Source organism: Chelonia mydas, chromosome 14, assembly GCF_015237465.2.
Source record: "Chelonia mydas isolate rCheMyd1 chromosome 14, rCheMyd1.pri.v2, whole genome shotgun sequence".
Taxonomy (NCBI): Eukaryota; Metazoa; Chordata; order Testudines; family Cheloniidae; genus Chelonia; species Chelonia mydas.
The window spans coordinates 6,019,497-6,042,138 of NC_051254.2; the positions used below are offsets into that span (position 1 = coordinate 6,019,497).

The following is a 22,642-nucleotide window of genomic DNA, read 5'->3' on the forward strand; positions in this document are numbered from 1 at the left end:
AAAACAAGCTGTTCTGAAAGGAAACCTGCCTTGGAGGAAGAAAAAAATGCTGATAGCAAAGCAATTATCTAACAACGGGCCCAAACTGGTGAGTATCTTCACAAATATGCACACAGTGTAAATACTTATTTAAAGCTTAGAACAATTAGCCTTGTTTTAAAATACATGTGGGGCTTGCAGGGTTCTCCTAATACAGAAAGCTGTTCCAGCTCTTGCCTTCTTGTGAGGGGCACTCCCAAACAGCGTTCGAGAAATCCCCTGCTAGGTTTTAAAGGATGTAGCCTAACAACAAGAATAAAACTCCATTCGCACGATAAGGAAGAAAGGTTGGCTGGGTTGTCTAGCCTGTGCTGGTATTAGCAGGAGTAAACGCATTTGTATCACAAATGGTGTGTGCCCCGTTGCCATTCAAAGGGCTGCAGATTCAGAACAAGGCTAAAAGATCCCAGCTATGTTTTTAGTCTCTTACATGACACAAAAACAAGACAGTGGGATCTGATGATCTAGCGATATGTACCCATAACCCTAGTAGGTTTAATCCTACAGACCTTGGTAGTGTGTCTTTCTGTGTCTTCATTCAGCTGAAATGTTATTTTCTAAATTGTAATAGTGTGAGGTCACTTTGTTCCATGTCTGATGCCTGAAATTCTGTTCTCTAGTCCATCTATCGACCTAGACTCTGGACAATAACTCAAGTCTTCAGTAGAAATTGTGTGTGTGTTTTGGGCATGTTACTGATGTCTAATATATGGTCTTTCAGTATAGCAAGGTGGTCAGTCTGCACGGATTCTCCTTACTCCTTCTGGGAAGAAATATTTCAAAGGACAATTCTGTAACACCTGGATTAGCTCTATTTCTACACTTCCAGTGTATATAACTGCTCATATTAGCTTTCTTTATAGCTGTCTGAGTAAGTTGGAGACTCGTGTGTTGAGATTTATCAGGTAGTAATTTATCCCAAATCTTACTGTCTATATCAGGGGTTTGGAAGCTAACAGATTAGGTATTAGGGGATTACAAACACTAGGAAAGTCTCCTACTGATAAATGGGAGGGGATTCCCAGTGAGGAAAATGTTCCGAACCACGGGTTCGCATTTAATTTCTTTGCAATGTGTTACTCTATCAACCTTATGCGTTTTAGATAACCGAGGAAAATCTGTGGCAGGGGGAAGTTGTCAGTACAAACAATATTGTATATTACCCTGCACAGTAGTGTGGGGGGGGGAGTGGAGTGCATAGACCTGTGAAGAATCTGGGGGGCAAACCAAGGTTTGCAGGGGGCAGCTATCCCCCTTGCCACACAACAAATGACCCCCCTGCTGCGGGTATGCTGTGAGGGTCAGTCTTCTGGGCTTTGAAAACATTAATTGGTATGGCTAAGCATTAAGGTTTGTTTGGAATTCTAATTCCAGTGCACAGATCAGCTATTCAGAAAAGTGATTCTGCCCTGTGGGGTGTCTAAACTTCTCTCTCCAACACCAAGAGTGCCCAATTTTACTATCAAACTGGGGGTGCCCTCTTCCCAGCTGCCAGCCCTAAAAACTCAGCCTGGATTGTGTAAGTCAGATGAGGTTCTTTTCTACCCGTGCAGCCCACCAGTAGCAAAGTTTCATACAGACCAGATCCTGTCCTCGCTCTAGACCTGTGGAATCCCATCACTTTCAAATTATGCCTCCGTGCCCGCTGTGTAACCCCACCGGCGGCAATGGGATTGCACTTGTGCCACTGACTGGATTTTAGGAAGTGATCTTGGTGCTGCAGAAGAAGGACCAGAATCCGAGCTCATGTTAGCTCTTCCCTGCTGCAAGGCTAACAGGACCAAAGAGCAATAAAAATGTGTCCCCATAGTCAGTGATTTATGAGTTTGCATACGAACAAGGACAGGGTTGTGGAAACAGGAGACTTTACTTAAAAACAAAAAAAGCAAAAACCCCACCACCAGACACTCCTTGGAGGAGAACTGCACTTTAAATCTATGTTCTAAGGTACAGCTGTGGCCAGTGGCTATCTTTACCTAATGAAGGTGTGAGTGTGGCAGCTCCTGTCAGAATATAAATTATTTTATGATACACCCACAGGAGATAGCCATTAAAGTTTCCAGAACTGGAAGTTATTCCAGCATTCTGCAGAACACTACAATTTAAAACATTGTTTGTTTTCTTATATGGTGTATTTGGGGTTTTTAATCTTTACTCAGAAGGGTTTGTAACATCACCACACACACACACACTCTCTCTCTCTCTCTCTCTCCCCGCCAGTTTCAAAGGAGAGGGATTACACTAAACCCCTCCCCTTTTAAAAAGGAAGAAGCCTGTAACAGCACCAGGTTACAAAATCGAACTCGGCCCTTCCAAACCTCAAACTCTACTTATTTCTCATTGATATTCTGTCAGTACAAAGAATATGGGAGATCCCACAGCTGTCCGCTTATAAAAAGAAACACCAAGAACCGAGGTCGCATTCAAATGAAAGCGCTTTGCCTCGCTCAAAAGAGAAAGCCGGTCCTTTACTCCCCTCCAGTTAGCAGCAGCATTATTATTATTTATTAATTATCTAAGAGCCCCCAGGCATGGAGCAGGACCCCACTATGCTAGGTGTTGTTCAAACACAAAAAAGTCCCTGCCCCACAGCTTACAGTCTCAAAAAAAACACAGAAAACTGATCTGAAAGGGGACACATCACCCGCCATAGACTTTGTTGATGGTTGGTTTGCTTTTTCAGATAGCTTTTCCAGAGATTCTCATTGCCTGGTTCCGACATCTCACTAACCCCTAGATCTGGGATGGCTCTTCCATTGGGTTTAACCTTCTAAGGCTCGATTTCTCTACTTAACGTGCCTCCTTTCAAGGTAGCTAGGGCTGTGTCAAAGGCATACAAGGAACCGAGCCCACGCCCTGACCGTCAGGTGCCTGGAAACTCATTCGGCTGCTGTTCTAGCATTACCTAAAGGCTGATCCTCTTTGGCTGTGAATTCCAGACTGCTTCTTTTGTACAGGACATGTTGCATGTTCACAATTGGTCCTATCAGCAATTAGCCCGCTAAATATTAGAGCGGTCAACTGCTACCCTATGGCGGCCACTTTGAATGCAGCTGACCAACCTCTGTGGACTGCAGAGGAGCCAATTTCTGTCAGGGTGGCCTTTAGGCCTCTATTAATCCTACAGCTGCTTCCACAAACAATGTATTTGTGGGGCAGCGCACTGCTACCCTGTTTCAATACACGTGGTAAATAAAAAGGCTTGAGTTACTTGCCCCCTGTTTGTCCGAGCCGTGACTAATGGAAGCCCTAAGTAGACAGTAAGGCATCTGCTAGTGGACTAAAGAAAGGCTTGTATATGATGAGAGAATGGACTGGTGACTACAGGTGGTGGCAAATGATGCAAACAATGCCCTAGTCCTATGTTGGACAATGAGAACTGGCTGCCCACTGACCGTAGCCAGCAGGGCACCAGGCATCAAGGAGGATCGCATTTTAATTCACGGAAAGGATTAAATGGAGACGTGAAAGGTGTGTGTTTGTAGGAAAAGCTGCCTAGTAAAATTTCCAAGCATCCTTATTTGGGCATGCACGGCTGTATTATAAGGCTAGGGGGCACCTACATGCAGGCCACCAGAGATGGCAATCCAATCCCTTAGGGTAAAGGTAATTTGCACCCACCCTTTTGATAAAAGCTTCACTAAGGATCTCAGCCTGAACAGATGTTGAGCAACTGCTTCAGTAACTTGTCTTCCTGAGGATACCATTAAAACAATGAGGAGTCCGGTGCTACCTTAAAGACTAACAGATTTATTTGGGCATAAGCTTTCAGTCCTCATTGTTTTTGTGAATACAGACTAACACGGCTACCCCTCTGATACATGAGGATACCACTGACCTTCTCTCTTAATCCACTTCCCTCCCTGTCTGTCCCCCCTCAGGGATGTATCAAATCTTCATGTTTAAGATTTTCTAAATAATTTTGAGTCCAGTTCCTGAACTCTGGGTGAGCTTTAGATTTGTTGTCTCCCCTCCCCCGAGGGAATAAAAGTGAACTCGCTCTCTTGTTTGGAGGGCTGGAAAGCATCCATAGGATGGTATGGCCAGCTCTCTTTCGGTGCTTGTGCCACAGAGACTTGTTGGTTCTGATTTTCTTGGAATTTGTGGAACATTTAGTAACTCTATTATGCTGTCATCTGCCTTGTGCACTGGGAATTATGAGATACTTGCTAGTGTTAAGTCACATGTGATCAAATAATCAAGAGACTCTAGAGAGAAAACAAATGCGTGGACCGTTTAGGGAAATTTGACTTAATCATCGCTTCTGGACTGTTTTGACCTGAAAAAAAAAAGTCTCTTTTTGTAAGGATGGGACAATTCCTATATAAAACCTACCCCTTTCACAAATCCCTTATTGGTTGGGGAACTGCTCTTTTCCGCAGGGTAACTTTTTTTTTTTTAATCCATTTACTTTAATCAAACTTTAGATGTGTCAATAAAGGATCAAAGTCCCCTTCTACAATAACTGGTCTTGATCTTCTAAATATATTGTTCTCTAGAGAAGCAGTTAAGAGAGGGGCGATTCAGATCGAGGCATCTAATCACAGATTTAATTTATAGTCTGATAAAGAAGTAATTGCCTTAGCATCTGATCAGGCAAACAGTAACTCCTGCATGTACTACCCCTGAGACTATATGACAGAGTGAGCATGTGCATGGAAAGAACTACTTGCAGGATTGGGACTTTATTCTCCAAGACACAATTAATTAATTGATTCTGCACCTTTGACTTAAGTGTAACTTCCACCTGCAAATATTGTTTGTAATTAACACAGAGAAGCTAAGCCAATTGTGATCTTCGTGATGTTCTAAGGTCACTTATGACTAATGAACATTCTGCTTGTGTGTTTCTTTTGTGGAGTTAAGTTTTTATACTGAGACGCCTCCTACAAAACGAGTTATAAAATCTAAATGTACGCTGCCTTCATAAATTGCACCTACTTTCAGTAACTGTAGAAAGTATAAAGAAAAGGAATACTTGTGGCACCTTAGAGACTAACCAGTTTATCTGAGCATAAGCTTTCGTGAGCTACAGCTCACTTCATCGGAATGCATTTTCTTCCTTTTCTTTTTGCGAATACAGACTAACGCGGCTGCTACTCTGAAACCTGTAGAAAGTATGGACTCCTGTAGCCAGTATTTGCTATAGTTTGTTTTATCTTTGGCTCTTCCTTTGCATCTCTTGATTTTTTCTTTGCTTGCCCCCTACAAGCAAGCTAAGATCTGACAGCACCCTGGGGTTTTAATGACAGAAACAAATTTCTACATTTCTCATTATGTTCTGATAAATGCCCGCTTTGAGTGTAAATATGTAAACTAAACAGTGACTGCATGGAAGGGAAGTGTGGCTGAGCAATAAACTGTGTATTAGCAATTGTCTGAGCCTTTCTCCCTCCCTTCCCCTCCCCCAGTGAAGAAAATGTGAAATCTTGCCTAAAATGACAAAACTTTATCTGATTTTTAAAAGCTGCAATTACCTTTGGCTGTTACCAGGCCACTTCTCAAGCTCTATTTTCAGACATTCAGATTCCAAGGCCAGAAGGGACCACTGTGATCAACTAGTCTGAGCTCCTATAGAACACAGGCCAGAGAACTTCCTCACAAATAATTCCTAGAGCAGATGTTAAATCAAGATTGGATTTTTGTTTTTAAAAATCAGTGATGGAGAACCCACCATAACCCTTGAGGAGTTGTTCCAATGGTTAATTACACTCACTGTTTAAATTTACACCTTATTTCCAGTCTGAACATGTCTAGATTCAACTTCCAGCCATTGGACTGTGTTATACCTGAAGAGCCCACTATTAAATCTTTGTTCCACAGGTAGATACTTACAGACACCCCTTAACCTTCTCTTTGTTCAATTAAATAGAGCTCCAAGAATCTATCACTGTAAGACAGGTTTTCTAATCCTTTACTTGTTTCTGTGGCTCTTCACTGACCCCTCCCCAATTTATCAGCATCCCTCTTGAACTGTGGACATCAGAACTGAACACAGGATTGCAGTAGCTGTCACACCCGTGCCAAATACAGAGGTAAAATACCTCGACTACTACGTGAGACTCCGCTGTTGATGCACCCAAGGATTGCATCAGCCCTTGAGCTCCCAGTGCGACATGTTCAGCTTGATGATCCCCAAGTTTTTTTCGGAGTCGCTGCTTCCCAGGATAGAGTCCCCCATCCTGCAGGATTTGCCATGAGATAAACATTAAAATTTTGCCATAGCAAAACACACATTGTTTGCTTGTATCCGGATTGCTCTGTATCAGTGACCTATCTTCGTTATTTCAACACTCTCTCAACTTGTCACCTGTAAGCATTAGCTGTTTGTTTTTTGCCTTCCACTTCCTACATAAATAGTGTAGGGCAAGAACTGATCCCTGTGGGAACCCACAAGAAACAAATCCAGTCAGTGATGACTGCCTGTTTACAATTACATTTTGAGACCTATCAGTAAGCCAGTTTTTAATCTATTTAATGTGTGCCTGCTTAGTTTTATCTTTCTAATTTTTTAAATCAAAATATCACGTGGTACCAAGTCAAATGTCTTATAGAAGTCTAAGTATTTTACATCAACACTATTATTTTTATCAACCAAACTTGTAATCTCTTCCTCCACCCCTCAAAAATAATCAAGTTAGTTTGACAACATCTGTTTTTCCATAAACCCATGTTGATTGCCATTAGTTATGTTCCCTCCTTTAATTCTTTATTATATGAGTCCCCGTTAGCCACATCACTATCTTGCCCAGGATCAATGACAGACTGTCAGACCTATAATTAACTGGGTTGTCCCATCTATCATTTTTCCTCCAGTCTTTTGGAATTTCCCTCATGGTCCAAGACTTATTGAAAATCAACATTAATAATCCAATGAGCACCTCAACTTGCATCCAAGAGTTTTTAAAAAAAGTTAGTAATCTGGCCTCACTAACTTAAAAATGTTTAACTTAGCAGCTGCTGTTTAATATCCTCCTGAGATAGTAGCTGAATGGAAAGTGTTATGATATGACTACATCTGTACTTAAACACACAACAGAAATATTTCTGTATTATTGATAATTCTACCATTTCCATCTAGTAATGAACCACGAGCCTTGTTAGGATTCTTTGTTCCTAATAAACTTAAACTCCTTTTTATTGTCCTTAACTTTGCTGGCCATAGACATCATCTTGTATCCCTTTGCTTCCCTTATCAATTTTCTACAATACAATGAGTTATGTTCTTTACTATCAACTTCTCCTTTATTCTACTTGTTACTTCATTTTTTATAACTACCTTCACTTCCCCTCTAAGCCAGGTAGCAGCCCTAATGAGTGGTGCCCTTTCTTCCCACTGAGGCCTCATGGAAAAAGGAACTTCAACTCTAACATTATGTACATTTGTACATGAAACCTGACTAGACGCCCAAAATGCTGCTTTTCCCCCTGACTCTAGCTGCCTGGCTCTTTGCACTACATTTATGCAAGCTCAATCCCCTCCTGTATGTAGAGTCCAAACTGATGGAATTGGCACAGTAAGGAGCCTCCTTTTCCAGTAAGTAGGTCATTAACTGAACAAGAACGATCTGCAAAAGCATGAGTGTAACTTGCTGGAATTTTGATCAAGGATGTCCAGCATCTGCTCTGGATGACTCTAAGCTAACTGAAGTAGCTTGGCAAAGAGAAGAGGTTTTTAGCAGGATGGCCATGTTAAAATAAACACATGCTGATAGGACAGGTGTGATGAAATGTATGAAACTCCAGCCAAGTGCTCTGGATTTTCAGTTTAAAAATAATTTTTAATTTTGGCTTTTTTTAAAAAAAAAAATAGTAAACTACAAAAGGAGCAACTGTGTCCCCCAAATCCTAACACTATTTATTTAAATCTCCTTCTCATTCAATAAGGATGACTAATCACAAATTTTCCTCTCTCCCCACTTGCTTATGTCCAAACTAAGGTAGATTTGGAAGGGATGAGAGGCCAGAAGAAAAGTCTTTGAATGCAATATCCAAGAAAATATGAAACTTAGACTTAATCACCTACATAAGCTCTGTTACTGTACAGCACAATATTTAAAGCTGTGTAAATCGCGGCTCCTAAATTTGCTTCTAGTATCACTGCAGCCAATAACTCTAATCTCAAAACATTTCCAGACAGGCCTCTAAGCACTTTTACAAGAAATGAAACCCTTTTTTTAAATTATAGCTCTGGCCATGCCTAGGAATTAAAGGAACAGTCCCTCTATTTCCCAGCCACTAGATCCGAGGTGGGCAAACTATGGCCCGCGGGCCACATCCGGCCCGCAGGACCGTCCTGCCCAGTCCTTGAGGGCCTGGCCAGGGAGGCTAGGCCCCGGCCCCTCTCCTGCTGTCCCTCCTCCCCCGCAGCCGGCTGTGAGCTCCTGACGGGCCACACGGCGGCACAGCTGCCAGTCCTGCCACTCTGAGCGGCATGGCAAGGGGGCGGGGAGGTTGGATAAGGGGTAGGGGGTCCCAGGGGGCAGTCAGGGGACATGGAGCAGGGGGGTGGTTGGATGGGTTGGAGGTTCGGGGTGGGGGTGGTCAGGGGATGGGGAACAGGGGCGGTTGGATAGGCGTGGGAGTCCTAGGGGGGCCTGTCAGGGGGCAGGGGCATGGATAGGGGTCAGGGCAGTCAGGGGACAGGTAACGGGGGGGGGGGGGGGGGGGGGTTGGATAGGGGGTGGGGTCCCGAGGGGGGCGGTTAGGGGTAGAAGGTCCTGGGAGGGGGTGGTCAGGGGACAAGGAGTGGGGGGATTGGATGGGTTGGAGGTTCTGAGGGGGGCAGTCAGGAGGTGGGAAGTGGGAGGGGCAGGGGCCAGGCTGTTTGGGGAGGCACAGCCTTCCCTACCCGGCCCTCCATACAGTTTCGGAACCCCGACGTGGCTCTCGGGCCAAAAAGTTTGCCTACCCCTGCCCTAGAGACTGACTCATCGTATTGCAGAATGTGTATGCTCCTGTATGCCTACTCGGTATTGTACGGGTAGATGACTAGTCTTTAAAATGCTGATGTTTTACAGACAAATTGACACACAGAAGAATGTGTGATATTAACCCCAGTGTCCAGGGATGAGGCCTGTGGGGAAAAAGAGAAGGCAGCAATATCCAGTAATAGGCACGCTTTCCCTTCCAGGTGGTCTGAATTATTTTTTTCCTTGGTGACAACAGGAGTGCTAGAGTCACTTTGACTAGCTGCTGTACAAATTGTAAGCCTGCCTCACAAGTCTGAAAGCATGTGCATTTCTCTGCAAAATGGTAGCACAGAATTAGTACAATTCATTCCACATGGGAGTTAAAATAAACAAGCTCTGACATCTCTCTTCTTGTATTTCCACAATCCAGTGAAGTAAGGGGCTGGAAATGCTAAATCTACAGTAGAGAGACAAGGTGGGTGATTTGTGTCTCTCATAACCTGGGACCGCCGTAGCTACAACAACAAATCCACAGGACGCAGTCAGGTAACGCATTTGGAAGGAGGGACAAGACAGCGATGAGCAAACAGGGGCAACAAAAGTTAAATATGATAATAGACACAGCGATGCTCAATGTGCCTTCAATGACACATGATCAGGACCTCAGCTGTGTCTCTCTCGTGATCATTCCAGGTCCCCTGTTACCTTTTAAAAGTGTTCCTCTGTAACTTGACTTTTAAAAAACTACTTTAAAACAATTTCTGTTTCTGACAAACCACCCTCAGATAGTATGGTTTTGAAGTTGTTTTTGAAATCCTTTTTTAAAATGGTTCTAATAAAAAAAATAAAAAAAAAATTCTTGTAAGTTTCTTAAGTTTTTATTAAGGACCTTTCAGCAAGGAAGAAACTGACTGATTAAAGAAAATACTGGGGGGGAATTTTCCCCCCCCCAATCGTCATAGATGTTACTTGTAACTAAAATTGGTATGTACTATTGACAGAAGTATAATTTTCACGTTGACTGGATCCCTTTAACTCCAATGTCTTTGGGCAGAATTAATATTTACCTCTCTAAATCCCTCCAGCAGGTTTAATTGAATATGATGATCTTCACTCCCTTCTCCTAAATAGCTGAAGATATTTCAAGAGGCTGCTAAGTAGTTGTCTTGTTTCACCCCAGAGGTGGCTGCATTTCAGTGGTGAGTGATGTGCTTCTTAAAATATCCCTCCCCTATATCACAGGGTTGCTGTGAGGTTTAAAGTCATTTGAGACCCAAAAAGAGCACTAGTCTCTACCCTACTCTCTCCCTTTCCCTACTTTATCACTTTTATAGCTCAAATTATTTTAGCATTTCCATTTTCTCAAATACTCATAACCAGCAAGTGGTCTGCAACGCACTGTGCAAAGCTGGTGTCCTAGAAAGTATGTCGGCCATTCCACCCATGCTATTACAGTGTAGTGAGTGACAAGTGGCTCAGAGATCGAAGGACGGGATACCTTATACGCTTTACCATCCAACTGGCATTTTGCAAACCCTGCTCACTCTTGCATTCCTAAAACCAGAGCCAGCTGGCAACAAAACTTCCCATCAAACATATAAGAAGTGCAAGGGCACCCTCAGGAGCCCTTCTGCCAGAGCCACTCCTTCTCACCAGCACAGAGTGTGTTCACAGAACCGCTTTCAGCTCCAAAACATGTGGGACAAACTCCCACAGCACCTTTTTCCAGTGGCAACATCTGGAGAGACGACCTGGTGTGAGAGGGTGAGCCCAGAGTATGCACCCTTTTCCTGATCGGTAGGCTTGGCAGAATACACACTCTAGTTAATATTCATATTTTATATATGGTTGTTTTTTAGTAGGGCCGTCTATTAATTGCAGTTAATTCATGAGATTAACTCAAAAATTAATTGCAGTTTTAATCGCACTGTTAAACAATAGGATCCCAATTGAAATTTTATTAAATATTTTTGGATGTTTTTCTACATTTTCAAATGTACTGATTTCTATTACAACACAGACTACACAGTGTACACTCTTCACTTTATATTTTTGATTATCATTTTTACAGTGGAAATATTTGTGAACAAAAGGAATAGTATTTTTCAATTCACCTAATACAAGTACTGTAGTGCAATCTCTTTATCATGAAAGTGCAACTTACAAATGTCGATTTTTTTTTTTTTGTTATGTAACTGCACTCAAAAACAAAACGATGCAAAACTTCAGAGCCTACAAGTCCGCTCTGACCTACTTCTTATTCAGCCAATTGCTAAGACTAACATGTTTGTTTACATTTACAGGAGATAATGCTGCCCACTTCTTATATACGTCACCAGAAAGTGAGAACAGGTGTTCCCAAGGGACTTTTGTAGCCAGAATTGAAAGGTATTTATGTGCCAGATATGCTAAATATTCATAAGGCCCTTCGTGCTTCGACCACCATTCCAGAGGACATGCTTCCATGCTGATGACGCTCGTTAAAAAAATAAAGCGTTAATTACATTTGTGACTAAACTCCTTGGGGCAAAACTGTATGTCTCCAGCATGTTTTACCCCCATTCTGCCATATATTTCATGTTAGAGTAATCTCTGATGATGAGTGAGCACGTTGTTCGTTTTTAAGAACACTTTCACTGCAGATTTCACAAAACGCAAACAAGGTACCAATGTGAGATTTCCAAAGATAGCTACAGCACTGCACTCAAGGTTTAAGAATCTAAAGTGCCTTCCAAAATTTGAGAGGGATGAGGTGTGGAGCATGCTTTCAGAAGTCTTAAAAGAGCAACACTCCAATGCGGAAACTACTGAACCCAAACCACCATAAAACAAAATCAACCTTCTGCTGATGGCATCTGACTCAGAGGATGAAAATGAACATGCGTCAGTCTGCACTGCTTTGGATTGTTATCAAGTAGAATCTGTCATCGGCATGGATGCATGTCCTCTGGAACGGTGGTTGAAGCATGAAGAGACATGTGAATCTTTAGATCATCTGGCATGTAAATATCTTGCGACGCCAGCTAAAACCGTGCCATGTGAACCCCTGTTCGCAATGTCACCTGAAAGTGAGAACAAGAAGCAGGCAGCATTATCTCCTGCAAATATAAACACTCTTGTTTGTCTGAGTGATCTGACCAAGAAATGGGACTGGTTGGACTTGTAGGCTCTAAAGTTTTAGATTGTTTTATTTTTGAATGCAGTTATTCTTTTGTACGTAATTCTACATTTGTAAATTCAACTTTCATGATAAAGAGACTGCACTACAGTACTTGTATTAGCTGAACTGAAAAATACTATTTTTGCTTTTTACAGCGCAAATACTTGTAATCAGAAATATACAGTAAGCAATGTACACTTTGTATTCTGTGTGGTAATTGAAATCAATATATCCAAACATCCAAAAATATTTAAATGGTATTCTGTTATTAACAGTGCAATTAATCACAATTAATTTTTTTAATCTCTTGACAGCCCTATTTTGAAGCCATTTTTTTTTTCCTATTTTTATCTATTTAAATTTTCCAGTTGTGGGAAACTGCAGGGGATGGCCAAACAATGATTTTGAGATGTTGAGATTCAAAAAGTTAAAGCAGAAATTGTCAACATTGCATGTCAAAACATACCAAATAAATATCCTTAAATCTAACTCTACAAAGTCCTCAAGCAGCTTTTTCTTACTTTGCCTATATGTATGTTTTGATTATTCTCAATGGAAATATTTTTCATCAGTTTGTGTGTGCAGTGAAATCAACTTTTACCGACACTTACCAATTAAAAATCTAATGCTGCCAAAGCTACCGATAGGTAATACAGAGAGTGATGTTGGAAGATGCTTTATCAAAAGCACGGGTATAGTGCCGCCAATGGCATCTGTTTAAGTTAGCAAAAGAGAGGGGGAACCCTAAGCTATAACCACTCCCACTTAGTCAGCTGTTCAAAATACTGATCAGTTCTGTGTTATAAGTGATTAATAGCCTAGGAGCAATCTTCCACTCCTTAATCTTCAGTTTCACATTCTGTTTTCTAAACCCTAGGAAAATTCCTTTTGATAGTTTGTGAGAAAACTGAAATATCTTCCTTTGTCGTCTGAGAGATTCACTCAATTTTTTTAATGCACAATGTGTTCTCTATTCTTAACACAGCTCCGTTAGCGGGGCCACTCACATAATAAAAAATATATTCTACTGTTCCATACAACAAGGGGGACCATAATTAACCCTCTTTGAAAAATGGGGGGGAACCCTACAAACTAAAAGGGCAGAATTCCTGCAAGTAACTTAACATTTGCAGCATTTGCCCAACTAGACAAACTCGCTAGTTTCAAGCCTCTTGGACTTACACCAAGCATTACTTTACGCTGCTTTTGCAAATTCTCTCCTAGCCAAGTGCCTGTAAGGACAATATGTTAATGGCAAGAAGTTCTGAAATAGCACAGTGGAGAAAACGTGGATATTACATAACTAACCTGAATCTTTACACGGCTTAGAAGAGGTTAATTTTATACCAGCAGAAACCCATAGGGGTGCTATACACAAAGATGATAAACAGGAGTTGCTATTTTGTGTTACATCTGTTCAGTTGCTATTTAGAGCAGGAAAAAAATTAAATGAACAATGAAATATAAATAAAATGTAACGTTCAATATGTGCACTTCCTTTGATCAAAGTCCATAAGTACATATGTCAGTGAGTCACACGTGACTAGCTTCTCATAACATTATCTGCATCGAGTTTTAACTTGATTTGAAAAAAAACAAACAAAAAAAACCCCCTAAACTTGAATCACTGAAATGCAGGAACTGGGCTCTAAGTATATTTACTATCTCACACGGTGATCTCAGTATAGTATTGTGATCAGAACTTCTCTAACATAAAAAAAAAAAAAACCCGAAAGTGTCTACAAGGTGGTTTTTGTTTCTTTAATATGGATTTAAAAAGTAAATATAACACATTTATTCAGACTTGCAGCCTCTGACTTTCATGTGTTTAGCAAGGAATCTATGTAATAAGGGATTTCCTCACTTTTTTTCTGTGATATCCTATTAGTTGTGACAGCCCTGTATTCCATATCTGGCACTGATTCTAATTCTTCTGTACTGTAATTTCCTCAAACAGATAATCTTCTATACTATTTTGCATACATCAAGGTGGAATTAACTTCTGGGATACAGAAATGATACTTGCATATAATTCTAGCCTTCCAGTTCTTTCTGTTCATTTTTACTGCATTTTCTTTAGGGTAGGAAATAATTCCATACATAGGAATGTAGTTTTAGTCTCTTGAATAACAAAAATAAGGAAATCACGTTTTCCCAGTGATTTGCTTAATGTTTGAGATACTAGAATTCTGTACCTTCTCGTGACCTGCCTTCTTAACTTATATTTTACCTGCCACAAAACTTTTGAATTCTAGCACTGGAATTCTGAGCCTTAATATGTTTATAAGCACATTTAATGAAAAGAAATCTGCATAAGACTTACCTCTCAATTAACGAAGGAACTTTACCAAGGATGGTCTCTACCCTCAAATAATCTGTTGGCGACACATTTTTGATGGAATAGAAATATTTTATTTCCAATTACGTACATCTAAAACGTGGTATCTAAAAATACCGATCTTTCATTTAAACCAAGGACAAGACTTGATATATGTATGTACAAGAGAAACTTACGGACCAATCTCTTTTCACTGCATTATCTCCGTTGTGAAGAAAGGCACCAAAACCAAATTAAATATAATCTTAGTCAACTTTTCAGAACAAGTTGTTGGAAATGACTTGAGGGGGGATTCTAGAGTTGAAGGACAAGAGCTATTCAATAAATTTTTATTTTGAGAAGCCTGGAAAGGTAAAACTTCATATCCAATATTAAATGATCTAACATATGTTATGCCTCTATTTCATTCTGAAGACTGACTATTTCAATACAGTTTCTTGAGGTAGGGGAAGGCTGTTGATGACTCAATTCAAAAGTAATGTAAACTTAAAGGCACTCATATGATGGAGTGGGATGGATGGAAAAGGGATTCAAGAATGAGCCTATTCACTGAAATAATGTTTTGTGGGTTGGCTACTTGTCCACTCCATTTTATTGGTACCGAAGGGAACTGACAGGGCTATTGCTGGGAAATGCAAAAAGCTAGGTTAAAACCAGAAATGGGCTGCTTTCCCTTTACTAGACATACTTGCTTAAAAGTCTTTTTCTACTAGGCATCTGGTCCTGCTTGATCAGTTTTTCCAACTCTGTGGCTGGGGGAATCTCAGGAAGAACCCCACCCCATCCGCCTTCCATCCCTCCATTCCCCCCTGCACATGAGGCAGGATCCCCCCATGAGCTATAGATCAGCATGTTGGGGTCTCATTAGTGACAAGTCCTGTGAGCATCCTCTTGTTCTATTTTATCTGGTCAAACTTCTTTGCCTCCTTCTATTGGAAACTTTTCTACACTTCTCCACTTGGCTGGGAAAGATGATTGCAGCAAATCCAAATTAGGAATAAATTACATAACCCCTCTGAATCTGTTACAAAAGGAAAACTGGAGGTGGGGGAAATATGAGCGCAACCCCTTGATTTAAAGGATAAACGTACCCTCTCACCCTGTCCTTTCCCATTGCACTTAATCAGAGTGTATTGATTGCCACTAAAGTTGCGGGACAGACTGCCCGAAAGTCCTAGGATCACCTTCCCAAGTGTCCGCTGCTGGCAATGTCTCTAATCCACCCCCAGAAGCTACCTGATGGCTGCAAAATGCAAGACTAAGCAGCCCCCATATGAGAGCCAAACCAGCCAGCTCAAAGCTGCATCTTGTATACCCAGGAATCTCGTTGCTGACAAATATGTGCAGTGACTCCTACTTATGCCATTCAAGACATGTCTGAGACGTTTACTGCAGTTCCCCAGCATTTTTACAATTAAAAAAAAAAAAAAATCGCCCACAACTTCCCCCCTCCCCTTGGGCTACAAAGCAGTAGGAGTCCTGCACAATCCAAGATTTACAGAGAGAGAGCAGGTTTCAGAGTAGCAGCCGTGTTAGTCTGTATCCGCAAAAAGAACAGGAGGACTTGGGGCACCTTAGAGACCAACACATTTATTTGAGCGGTTTCAGAGTAACAGCTGTGTTAAGTCTGTATTCGCAAAAAGAAAAGGAGGACTTGTGGCACCTTAGAGACTAACCAGTTTATTTGAGCATAAGCTTTCGTGAGCTACAGCTCACTTCATCGGACGCTTATGCTCAAATAAACTGGTTAGCCTCTAAGGTGCCACAAGTACTCCATTTATTTGAGCGTAAGCTTTCGTGGGCTACAGCTCACTTCATCGGATGCGTTCTCTCCAAGTCCCCAGTGCTTCTAAAAAATAAGTAGTGCCCCAGTCCGCCCCCAGCCTGTTTTAAAGGTGAAATAAAACAAAAGCCTTCCATTGGAGATTCCCAGCGATCTGCTGTCACCCTCGCTGCCTCTGACCAAAACTTACCAAATATTAAGTGGGGGGGGGGGGGAGGGAGATGTCGGTGGAAAATGATCTCAATGCTGGCACCAGAACAATACTTTCTCATGGAAACATAGGTATATATTTAATTCCGAGTAACTCCACTCAAGTTTCACCTTCCATCCCCTGAAGAGACCTTTTTAAAAAAAGTTTGGTTTAATGCTGCACTTGAAAGTATCCGCAGTTTGGATGCATTTTGCCTATTTTGCAAATATATACAGCAGTGCATGCATGTGCTCTTCAACATTCTTTATCTGTCCTGACTGTGCAAAAGGCAAAAAGAGCTCGGTAATCCCAGCAGAAGAATGCAAATAACGTCAATGCACAGCTGAACTGCAAGCCCTGCCTTACAGGAACTGTGTGTGTGTGTGTGTCTGTCTACAAAAAAGGCACATACTAAACAGGAAATGCAACTGAAAGCAATTGAAAGCCTCAAACTTCAAAATGCAATTGCATCCCGAAAATTGCATTCATGCACTTGAAAATGCATGCATGCTTTTTTGCATATTTTGCAAGGAACAGAAGTCGGATCCTTACCTCTCGGCTGAGACATTTTCCCCTTTGCTTTGATGGGGGAGGGGAGCACAAAAGACTTTGCCTTGCCTCTCTTCTGTAGCTAGTTTTGCAACAAAGATGCAAACTGCAAGCGCTCAATCTTCATGCAACTGGAGTTTTTCTGACTTGCTGCAGCAGATGTCTTTGCAGAGAGGGGCGGTGCAATTGCACACCTTGCAAAACAGATTGCAAAGTATTTTTTTCCCCAATTGCAATGGAAGGGAAGGCTCTGCTGCACCTACATGATGGGCCAGGGCTGGCAGCTAAAAGCTCCAAACTTGGATCTGAGTATCTTAGTGCGCAGACGTCCTTCCTACGAGCACCGCAGTGATCACTGGGTAATGTAGTTTCCCGGAGAAGTCCATGGAACGCTTCCTTAAGGGGGAGACAGTTGCCGTGGTGCATTGCACAGCACAGTCGATCTGGATGCATTGCAAAAAATAATCGTCTCGTTCACACGGCAGAAATCGGCTTCGCCACAAACGACTGCACGTCCTTGTGCTTACAGGGAGTGTCACGGCAACAGCAGCCTTTGAGTCAGTGTGGCTTTGATCAAGCTGGGGGAGATGCAGATTACTCTCTCCTTAGTTACAATATTCCTTTGGCGATTGTGTGCATTTTTCTGTTTATGGTAGTTAATAATAGTCCTTCCTTGTTATGCATGTTGGTACAAAATCCAGCAGCCTGTCTGCTTAGCAACACGGGGTGACTAGAACACATCTCGCCAATGCTTATTCACTGGCTTCCAGTGTAGCGCAGTCCAGTGATGGCTTTGGTCCTAACGCCCTGACAATGACAAACCATGTCTCCTTCCTCCAGCAGCCTCCAAGGACAGCCATGTTCCACTGGATCAATGAAACCATCAGTCAGTAGGGGGCAGCTTGCTGAGCTCAAGAGCTGGAGCCCAATCACGGAATTAACTCCCCCAGGAAATAAAAATGTCCATGGAATTTACTGCTTTCAAAACTAAGTGCCGGACTCATTTCTTCAGTTTGGCCTTCGCTCTGTTAGTGTTTGCATACAGCACATTGATTCGCTGCCACCCACAAAAATAAACACCATGAATTTACAGTCTAGTTATGCTGTTTCTCCTGTGGAAGGAAAAAAGAGATTACTCCAATATTTAAATACGTAAGAGGAAGGGAGACACTGGTGCATATATGCTGCAGTTTTCAATAAAGCCATTTGGAGGCAGTTCAGGGAGACAGTGCCATAGAAATACTTCATTTACAAAAAACCTCCACCCATTTAACTAACACATCATTGGGAGAAATCCTCTCTTTGTTAAAGATTCAACACCGATTCCTCTTTCAGTTAAGGCTATAAAATCTCCCACTCCAGTTTTCCAATAATTCCTCCAGCAAATACAGAGGCGATCAGACTTGACGTTTACTGAAATCTGTAAAATCTGAAATAAAAAAAAAAATCAACCACCGAGAAAAATAATTCTGAAAGGAGGAATGAAAACGATCCAAATCTTCCCTTTATGCATCATAAAGAAGCAAAAGGAAGGGTGCAAACATGTTTTCCCTTTCATCAGGCCTATATTCAGGCATGCCCGTCACTGTTATTGCATCACTGATGTATTAAAAACTAATCGTGCTCGTTTCCTTATATTTCCTTGACCTCTCTCTTCATACAAAACGTGGTATCCAGGCTGTCAAATTTTATTGTGAAGTCCTCTTCATATCATGGGAATGAATGGCTCTATTTAGAGTCCTATTCCATTCATTTTTTCAGGTGGTGTGTCAAGGTCTGACATACAATTTTTCAATTACAAAGTTCTTATACTGAAAAACTATTTTATGGAGAGAGACTCTGAACTCAGACAGTCTTTAACCATCTGGGTGCTCTTTTTAATGTCTTTATGTGACTCTGAAAAAACAAAACAATATTATGGTATTTTCTTGAAGAGCAGTAAGCCTGCTTTTCTGCTGCAATTTTATTCAGAGTGATCATGTGTGCTTTGGTTTTGTTTTTTCCCCAAAAAACAACAGTTTTCAATAACTGATATGCTGCATAGTATATTTTTATAGAATAGTTTGTAATAATGAGACAATAGCATTAGCTACATTAGAATACTTTTTAAAACTACACCAGTATAAAAGTTAGGATGTGATAGTAATGAAGAAGAACCTAATACATTCTAGGTTAAACTATTATCTAGGGGGCTGTAAGTGAATATGGAAGTTTAACACTGTTTTGAATAGGAGTACTTGTGGCACCTTAGAGACTAACAAATTTATTTGAGCATAAGCTTTTGTGAGCTACAGCTTACTTCATTGGATGCTGCTACTCTGAAGACTGTTTTGAGTGTGATCTTGCTTCTAGCAGGGCCCTGATCATGCAAAGATTTACCTTCATGCTTAATTTGAGGTCAGTGGAACTGTTCGTGTGCTTAAATTGTGTGTGTGTGTGTGTGTGTGTGTGTGTGTGTGTGTGCGCGTGCACGCCTGTGCATGCAGGATTGGGCACAAATCAGGAATAAAACCAGTGAGATCTGCATCAGGGCCTGTGTGTCTCCTCCAAGCCGCTTACAGCCCAAACATACATTAGCTCAAGTTAGCCTAGCTTGAGTGAGAACGGTCACACTGCAAAACCCTCAAGCGGCACAGAATGATTGTGTGCGATGCGCAGAACCACATAAGTTGAATTTAAAACCTCACTTAACGCAAGCTAGAGACTTTTGTGCATTGTCAGGAGTTGGGCTATGGGCAACACTCGAGTTATACCTCAAATTAACCCGCAGTAAAGACGAGCCCTTAGTTAGGAGGAATAGAAGGTACAATATAGCGAGGAAGGGAATAAATGTCAACTTTAGCTTTTAATTTCCTGTCTCTTGTCAGATTATTCACTTTTGGTTTGTTTTGAAAACGTCATTCCAAACTTCCAGATCAATATGTAGGGTGGTTTTTTGTTTTTGTTTTTTAATCTTGTACTAAGTAAAAAGCTGACAAACCCAGACAGCTGCTTATAGGTCTCTTCAAGGCGATCAGGTAAAGTCTTCATGTTGGACAGGTTTTTTTTTAAACTGCGTATGTTATGTTGATCTGCTGTACCAATGGCAGCTGGGTCAACCTGCGTAAAAGCTGTCCTTATAGCAGCATGCTGTACACATTACATGCAGCAAAATGCCTCACTTTAGAGTAATCATTCTCCAAAATGAGGGTCAGCTGTGGTCCATTTGGGATGAACAGAGAGAGTCTGAATCACAACTGACCTATGTCTACACTGCAATCAGGAGGAGCATATAGATGTACCCAAGGTAGCTTTGATTGAGTCAGCTCATTACACATAGCAGCATAGCCACGTTGGCATGGGCTAGCCACCAGAGTATGTAGCCCGGGGCCTGAGCAGGATTGTGCTCAGCTAGCTAGCCTGAGACGACACCCGCGCTGACACGGCTACATTGCTATTTTTAGTGAGGGGATGCCTATGCGTACTGCAATTGCACCTCCTCCCTGTCTAGGCCCACCGCTATCACTCAGGTCCTCAAAAATAAATATTGCCGAGTGACCCTTCTTCAGCAGATCTAGGAGATCTTATTCTGGATGCAGACATCAGGCTTAGGGATGCATATTAATGAGAGATCCTAGTGGATGTAACTCTGATCTATTCCTGTGTAAATCTTGCCTTCTCCGTCTAACTGATCCATTCCAGAAATTATTTATAAAGACCGTAGAGTCTGCATGGAACTTTGCAAACCACATAGGAGCAAGTTCATCTGTGGTGTAACTTATTGGAATTACACCAGGGATGGATTTGGCCCATAATTAATACAGTTCCCTGCCTGGGGAGCTTACACACTCAATTAGGATACAATACAATTAAAGTGTGAAGCACAAGGTGGAAACACATGGTGCAAATAGATCAGAGATGGGTGAGCTCTTATTTTCTCTCCTCTTTTTTTTTCTTCTTTTTTTTCTTTCAGGTGGATAAGATGCTCAATTGAAATGGAAGAGGCAGTTCAAGGCAGCGTTTGCACCATGCTGAGGTGTAATGGTCAACTCTGTCCCAGTGATCCCATGGAGAATTCACGCAGAGGCCAATGAAGTGAGGAGCCAGAGGCCATTTCTGTTGTACTCCATAGCAAATCTTAAGAATGGTGAACAGTTTACCCCACCATACTGGAAAATAGGGGTGTGGCCAGCAGGTGGACCCTTCCTAACTGAAAGGTGGGAACGACTTAAAAAAAGCCCTACTTTTGTTTAAAGCAGATTTTTTTTAAGTGGTTCCCACCTTCCAAATCTATTATCTGCAAAGTGTCATTTTAAATAATGAAGCTGCCTTTCATTATAGGAGTGTAAAAACTGGCTTCCACATTCTAACGTTTGTTTTGGGGGCTCGAATAGCTGTACACTCTTAAAAGACTTCCAGCACAAATTTTGCTGGAACTTTTATACACAAAATAGCGATACCAGCGGTATAAAATCCTGCATAAAGGGTTCAGAAGGAACATATCTATAATTATAAGCAGTGCTACTAGTCATCACTATAATATGTTTTTTCCATACATTGGAAAATGTGTATTGTAGCAGATTTCTATACCACAACTTCGTCTCTCTCCCCTTTTTCCTTAAACCATATTATGCAGTCGTCACTTGGCAAATGGTATTTTTGCCATTTTTAGTTACGAGAGCAAAAATTAAAAGGATATGGCAATGTTCAATTAGCTGTATGCTTGTATAACTTTCTAATGTCCAGGGTGATTGTTTGGGGGGCAGGAAGGCAGGGAAATGGCTTAAAATGCGCCCCTCTTTGAGATCTTACATGCCAAGTTTCATATGAGAGAAAATCTTTACAACCAAGCAATAAATCCCTAAAATTAGGGGTTTATTGTGGAAATGCTGACAGACCTTTAACTAACACATCCTGAATGGCAGTGTTACAATACAGTAGCCGTAAGCTAAATTAACAGTAGCATGTGTGGCTTTCAAGCATGGCTGTAGCAACCTGGCAGCAGTCTACAAACCTAGCCAGTTTGAAGATCTGTATTGAGTTGGTCTTTTTCTTCTGGTTTGATTTCAATCCTTGGATTAAAAGTAGGTGGTCAGATTTGGAGGCATACTAAGTGATATTCCTTTTGATTTTTCACTTTTTAGCTTTTGGACTGCTGTTCAAAAAAAATCCACCATGAGACCACAGCAGACTATCTGTTGTAATGCATTTTCCCTGTAGAAGGTGGAGTTATCTTTCTTTGCAGTTTTAGCAACACTTTCTACTTGCTCCTCCATTGCTGGCTTGCACATAAAAGTTGATACATCCCAAAAGCATTCTGTTATATGCTTTAGATGGGAAGGCACAAACCAAATATAGGAGCAAAACGTATGCCGCAGGAACACTATGAATAATGAAGTGTAGAGGGGTTTTTTTGCTGGTTAATGTCTTTTATTCCCCCAGGATGTGTAACTTTTGAGTGGTAATGATGGCTGCATTTATTTTATTGCCGTGATGCCTAGAGGCCCCAGTCAGGATCAGGGCACCGTTGTTCTAATCATTCTACAAACACAGAGTCAGAGACTCCTTGCCCTGATGAGTTTGCAGTCTAAGGCCCCAATCCTGGAAAGACTTACTTGAGCTTAATTTTAAGCACAGTGAAACAATTCATTGTGCATAAAGTTTTACTCACTTGAGTACTCGCAATGCATGA

General features: G+C 41.4%; 1 protein-coding gene and 1 long non-coding RNA gene across 2 annotated transcripts in view; one reads left to right on the forward strand and one right to left on the reverse strand.

Moving 5' to 3' along the window:
* Window positions 1-17,302, reverse strand: part of MAP2K6 (mitogen-activated protein kinase kinase 6) — a 94,281-nt gene extending 76,979 nt beyond the window's left edge. The window contains exon 1 of the mRNA XM_037913465.2: window positions 16,975-17,302. Within this exon, the coding sequence (XP_037769393.1) occupies window positions 16,975-16,990 (16 nt within the window). The 5' untranslated portion in view covers window positions 16,991-17,302. The remainder of the gene's footprint in view (window positions 1-16,974) is intronic.
* On the forward strand, window positions 38-21,795 carry LOC122462829. The gene is made up of 3 exons (XR_006285662.1): window positions 38-88; window positions 19,327-19,368; window positions 20,924-21,795. It is a non-coding gene; the product is annotated as an uncharacterized LOC122462829 (long non-coding RNA).
* Window positions 21,796-22,642: the final 847 nt, after the last annotated feature.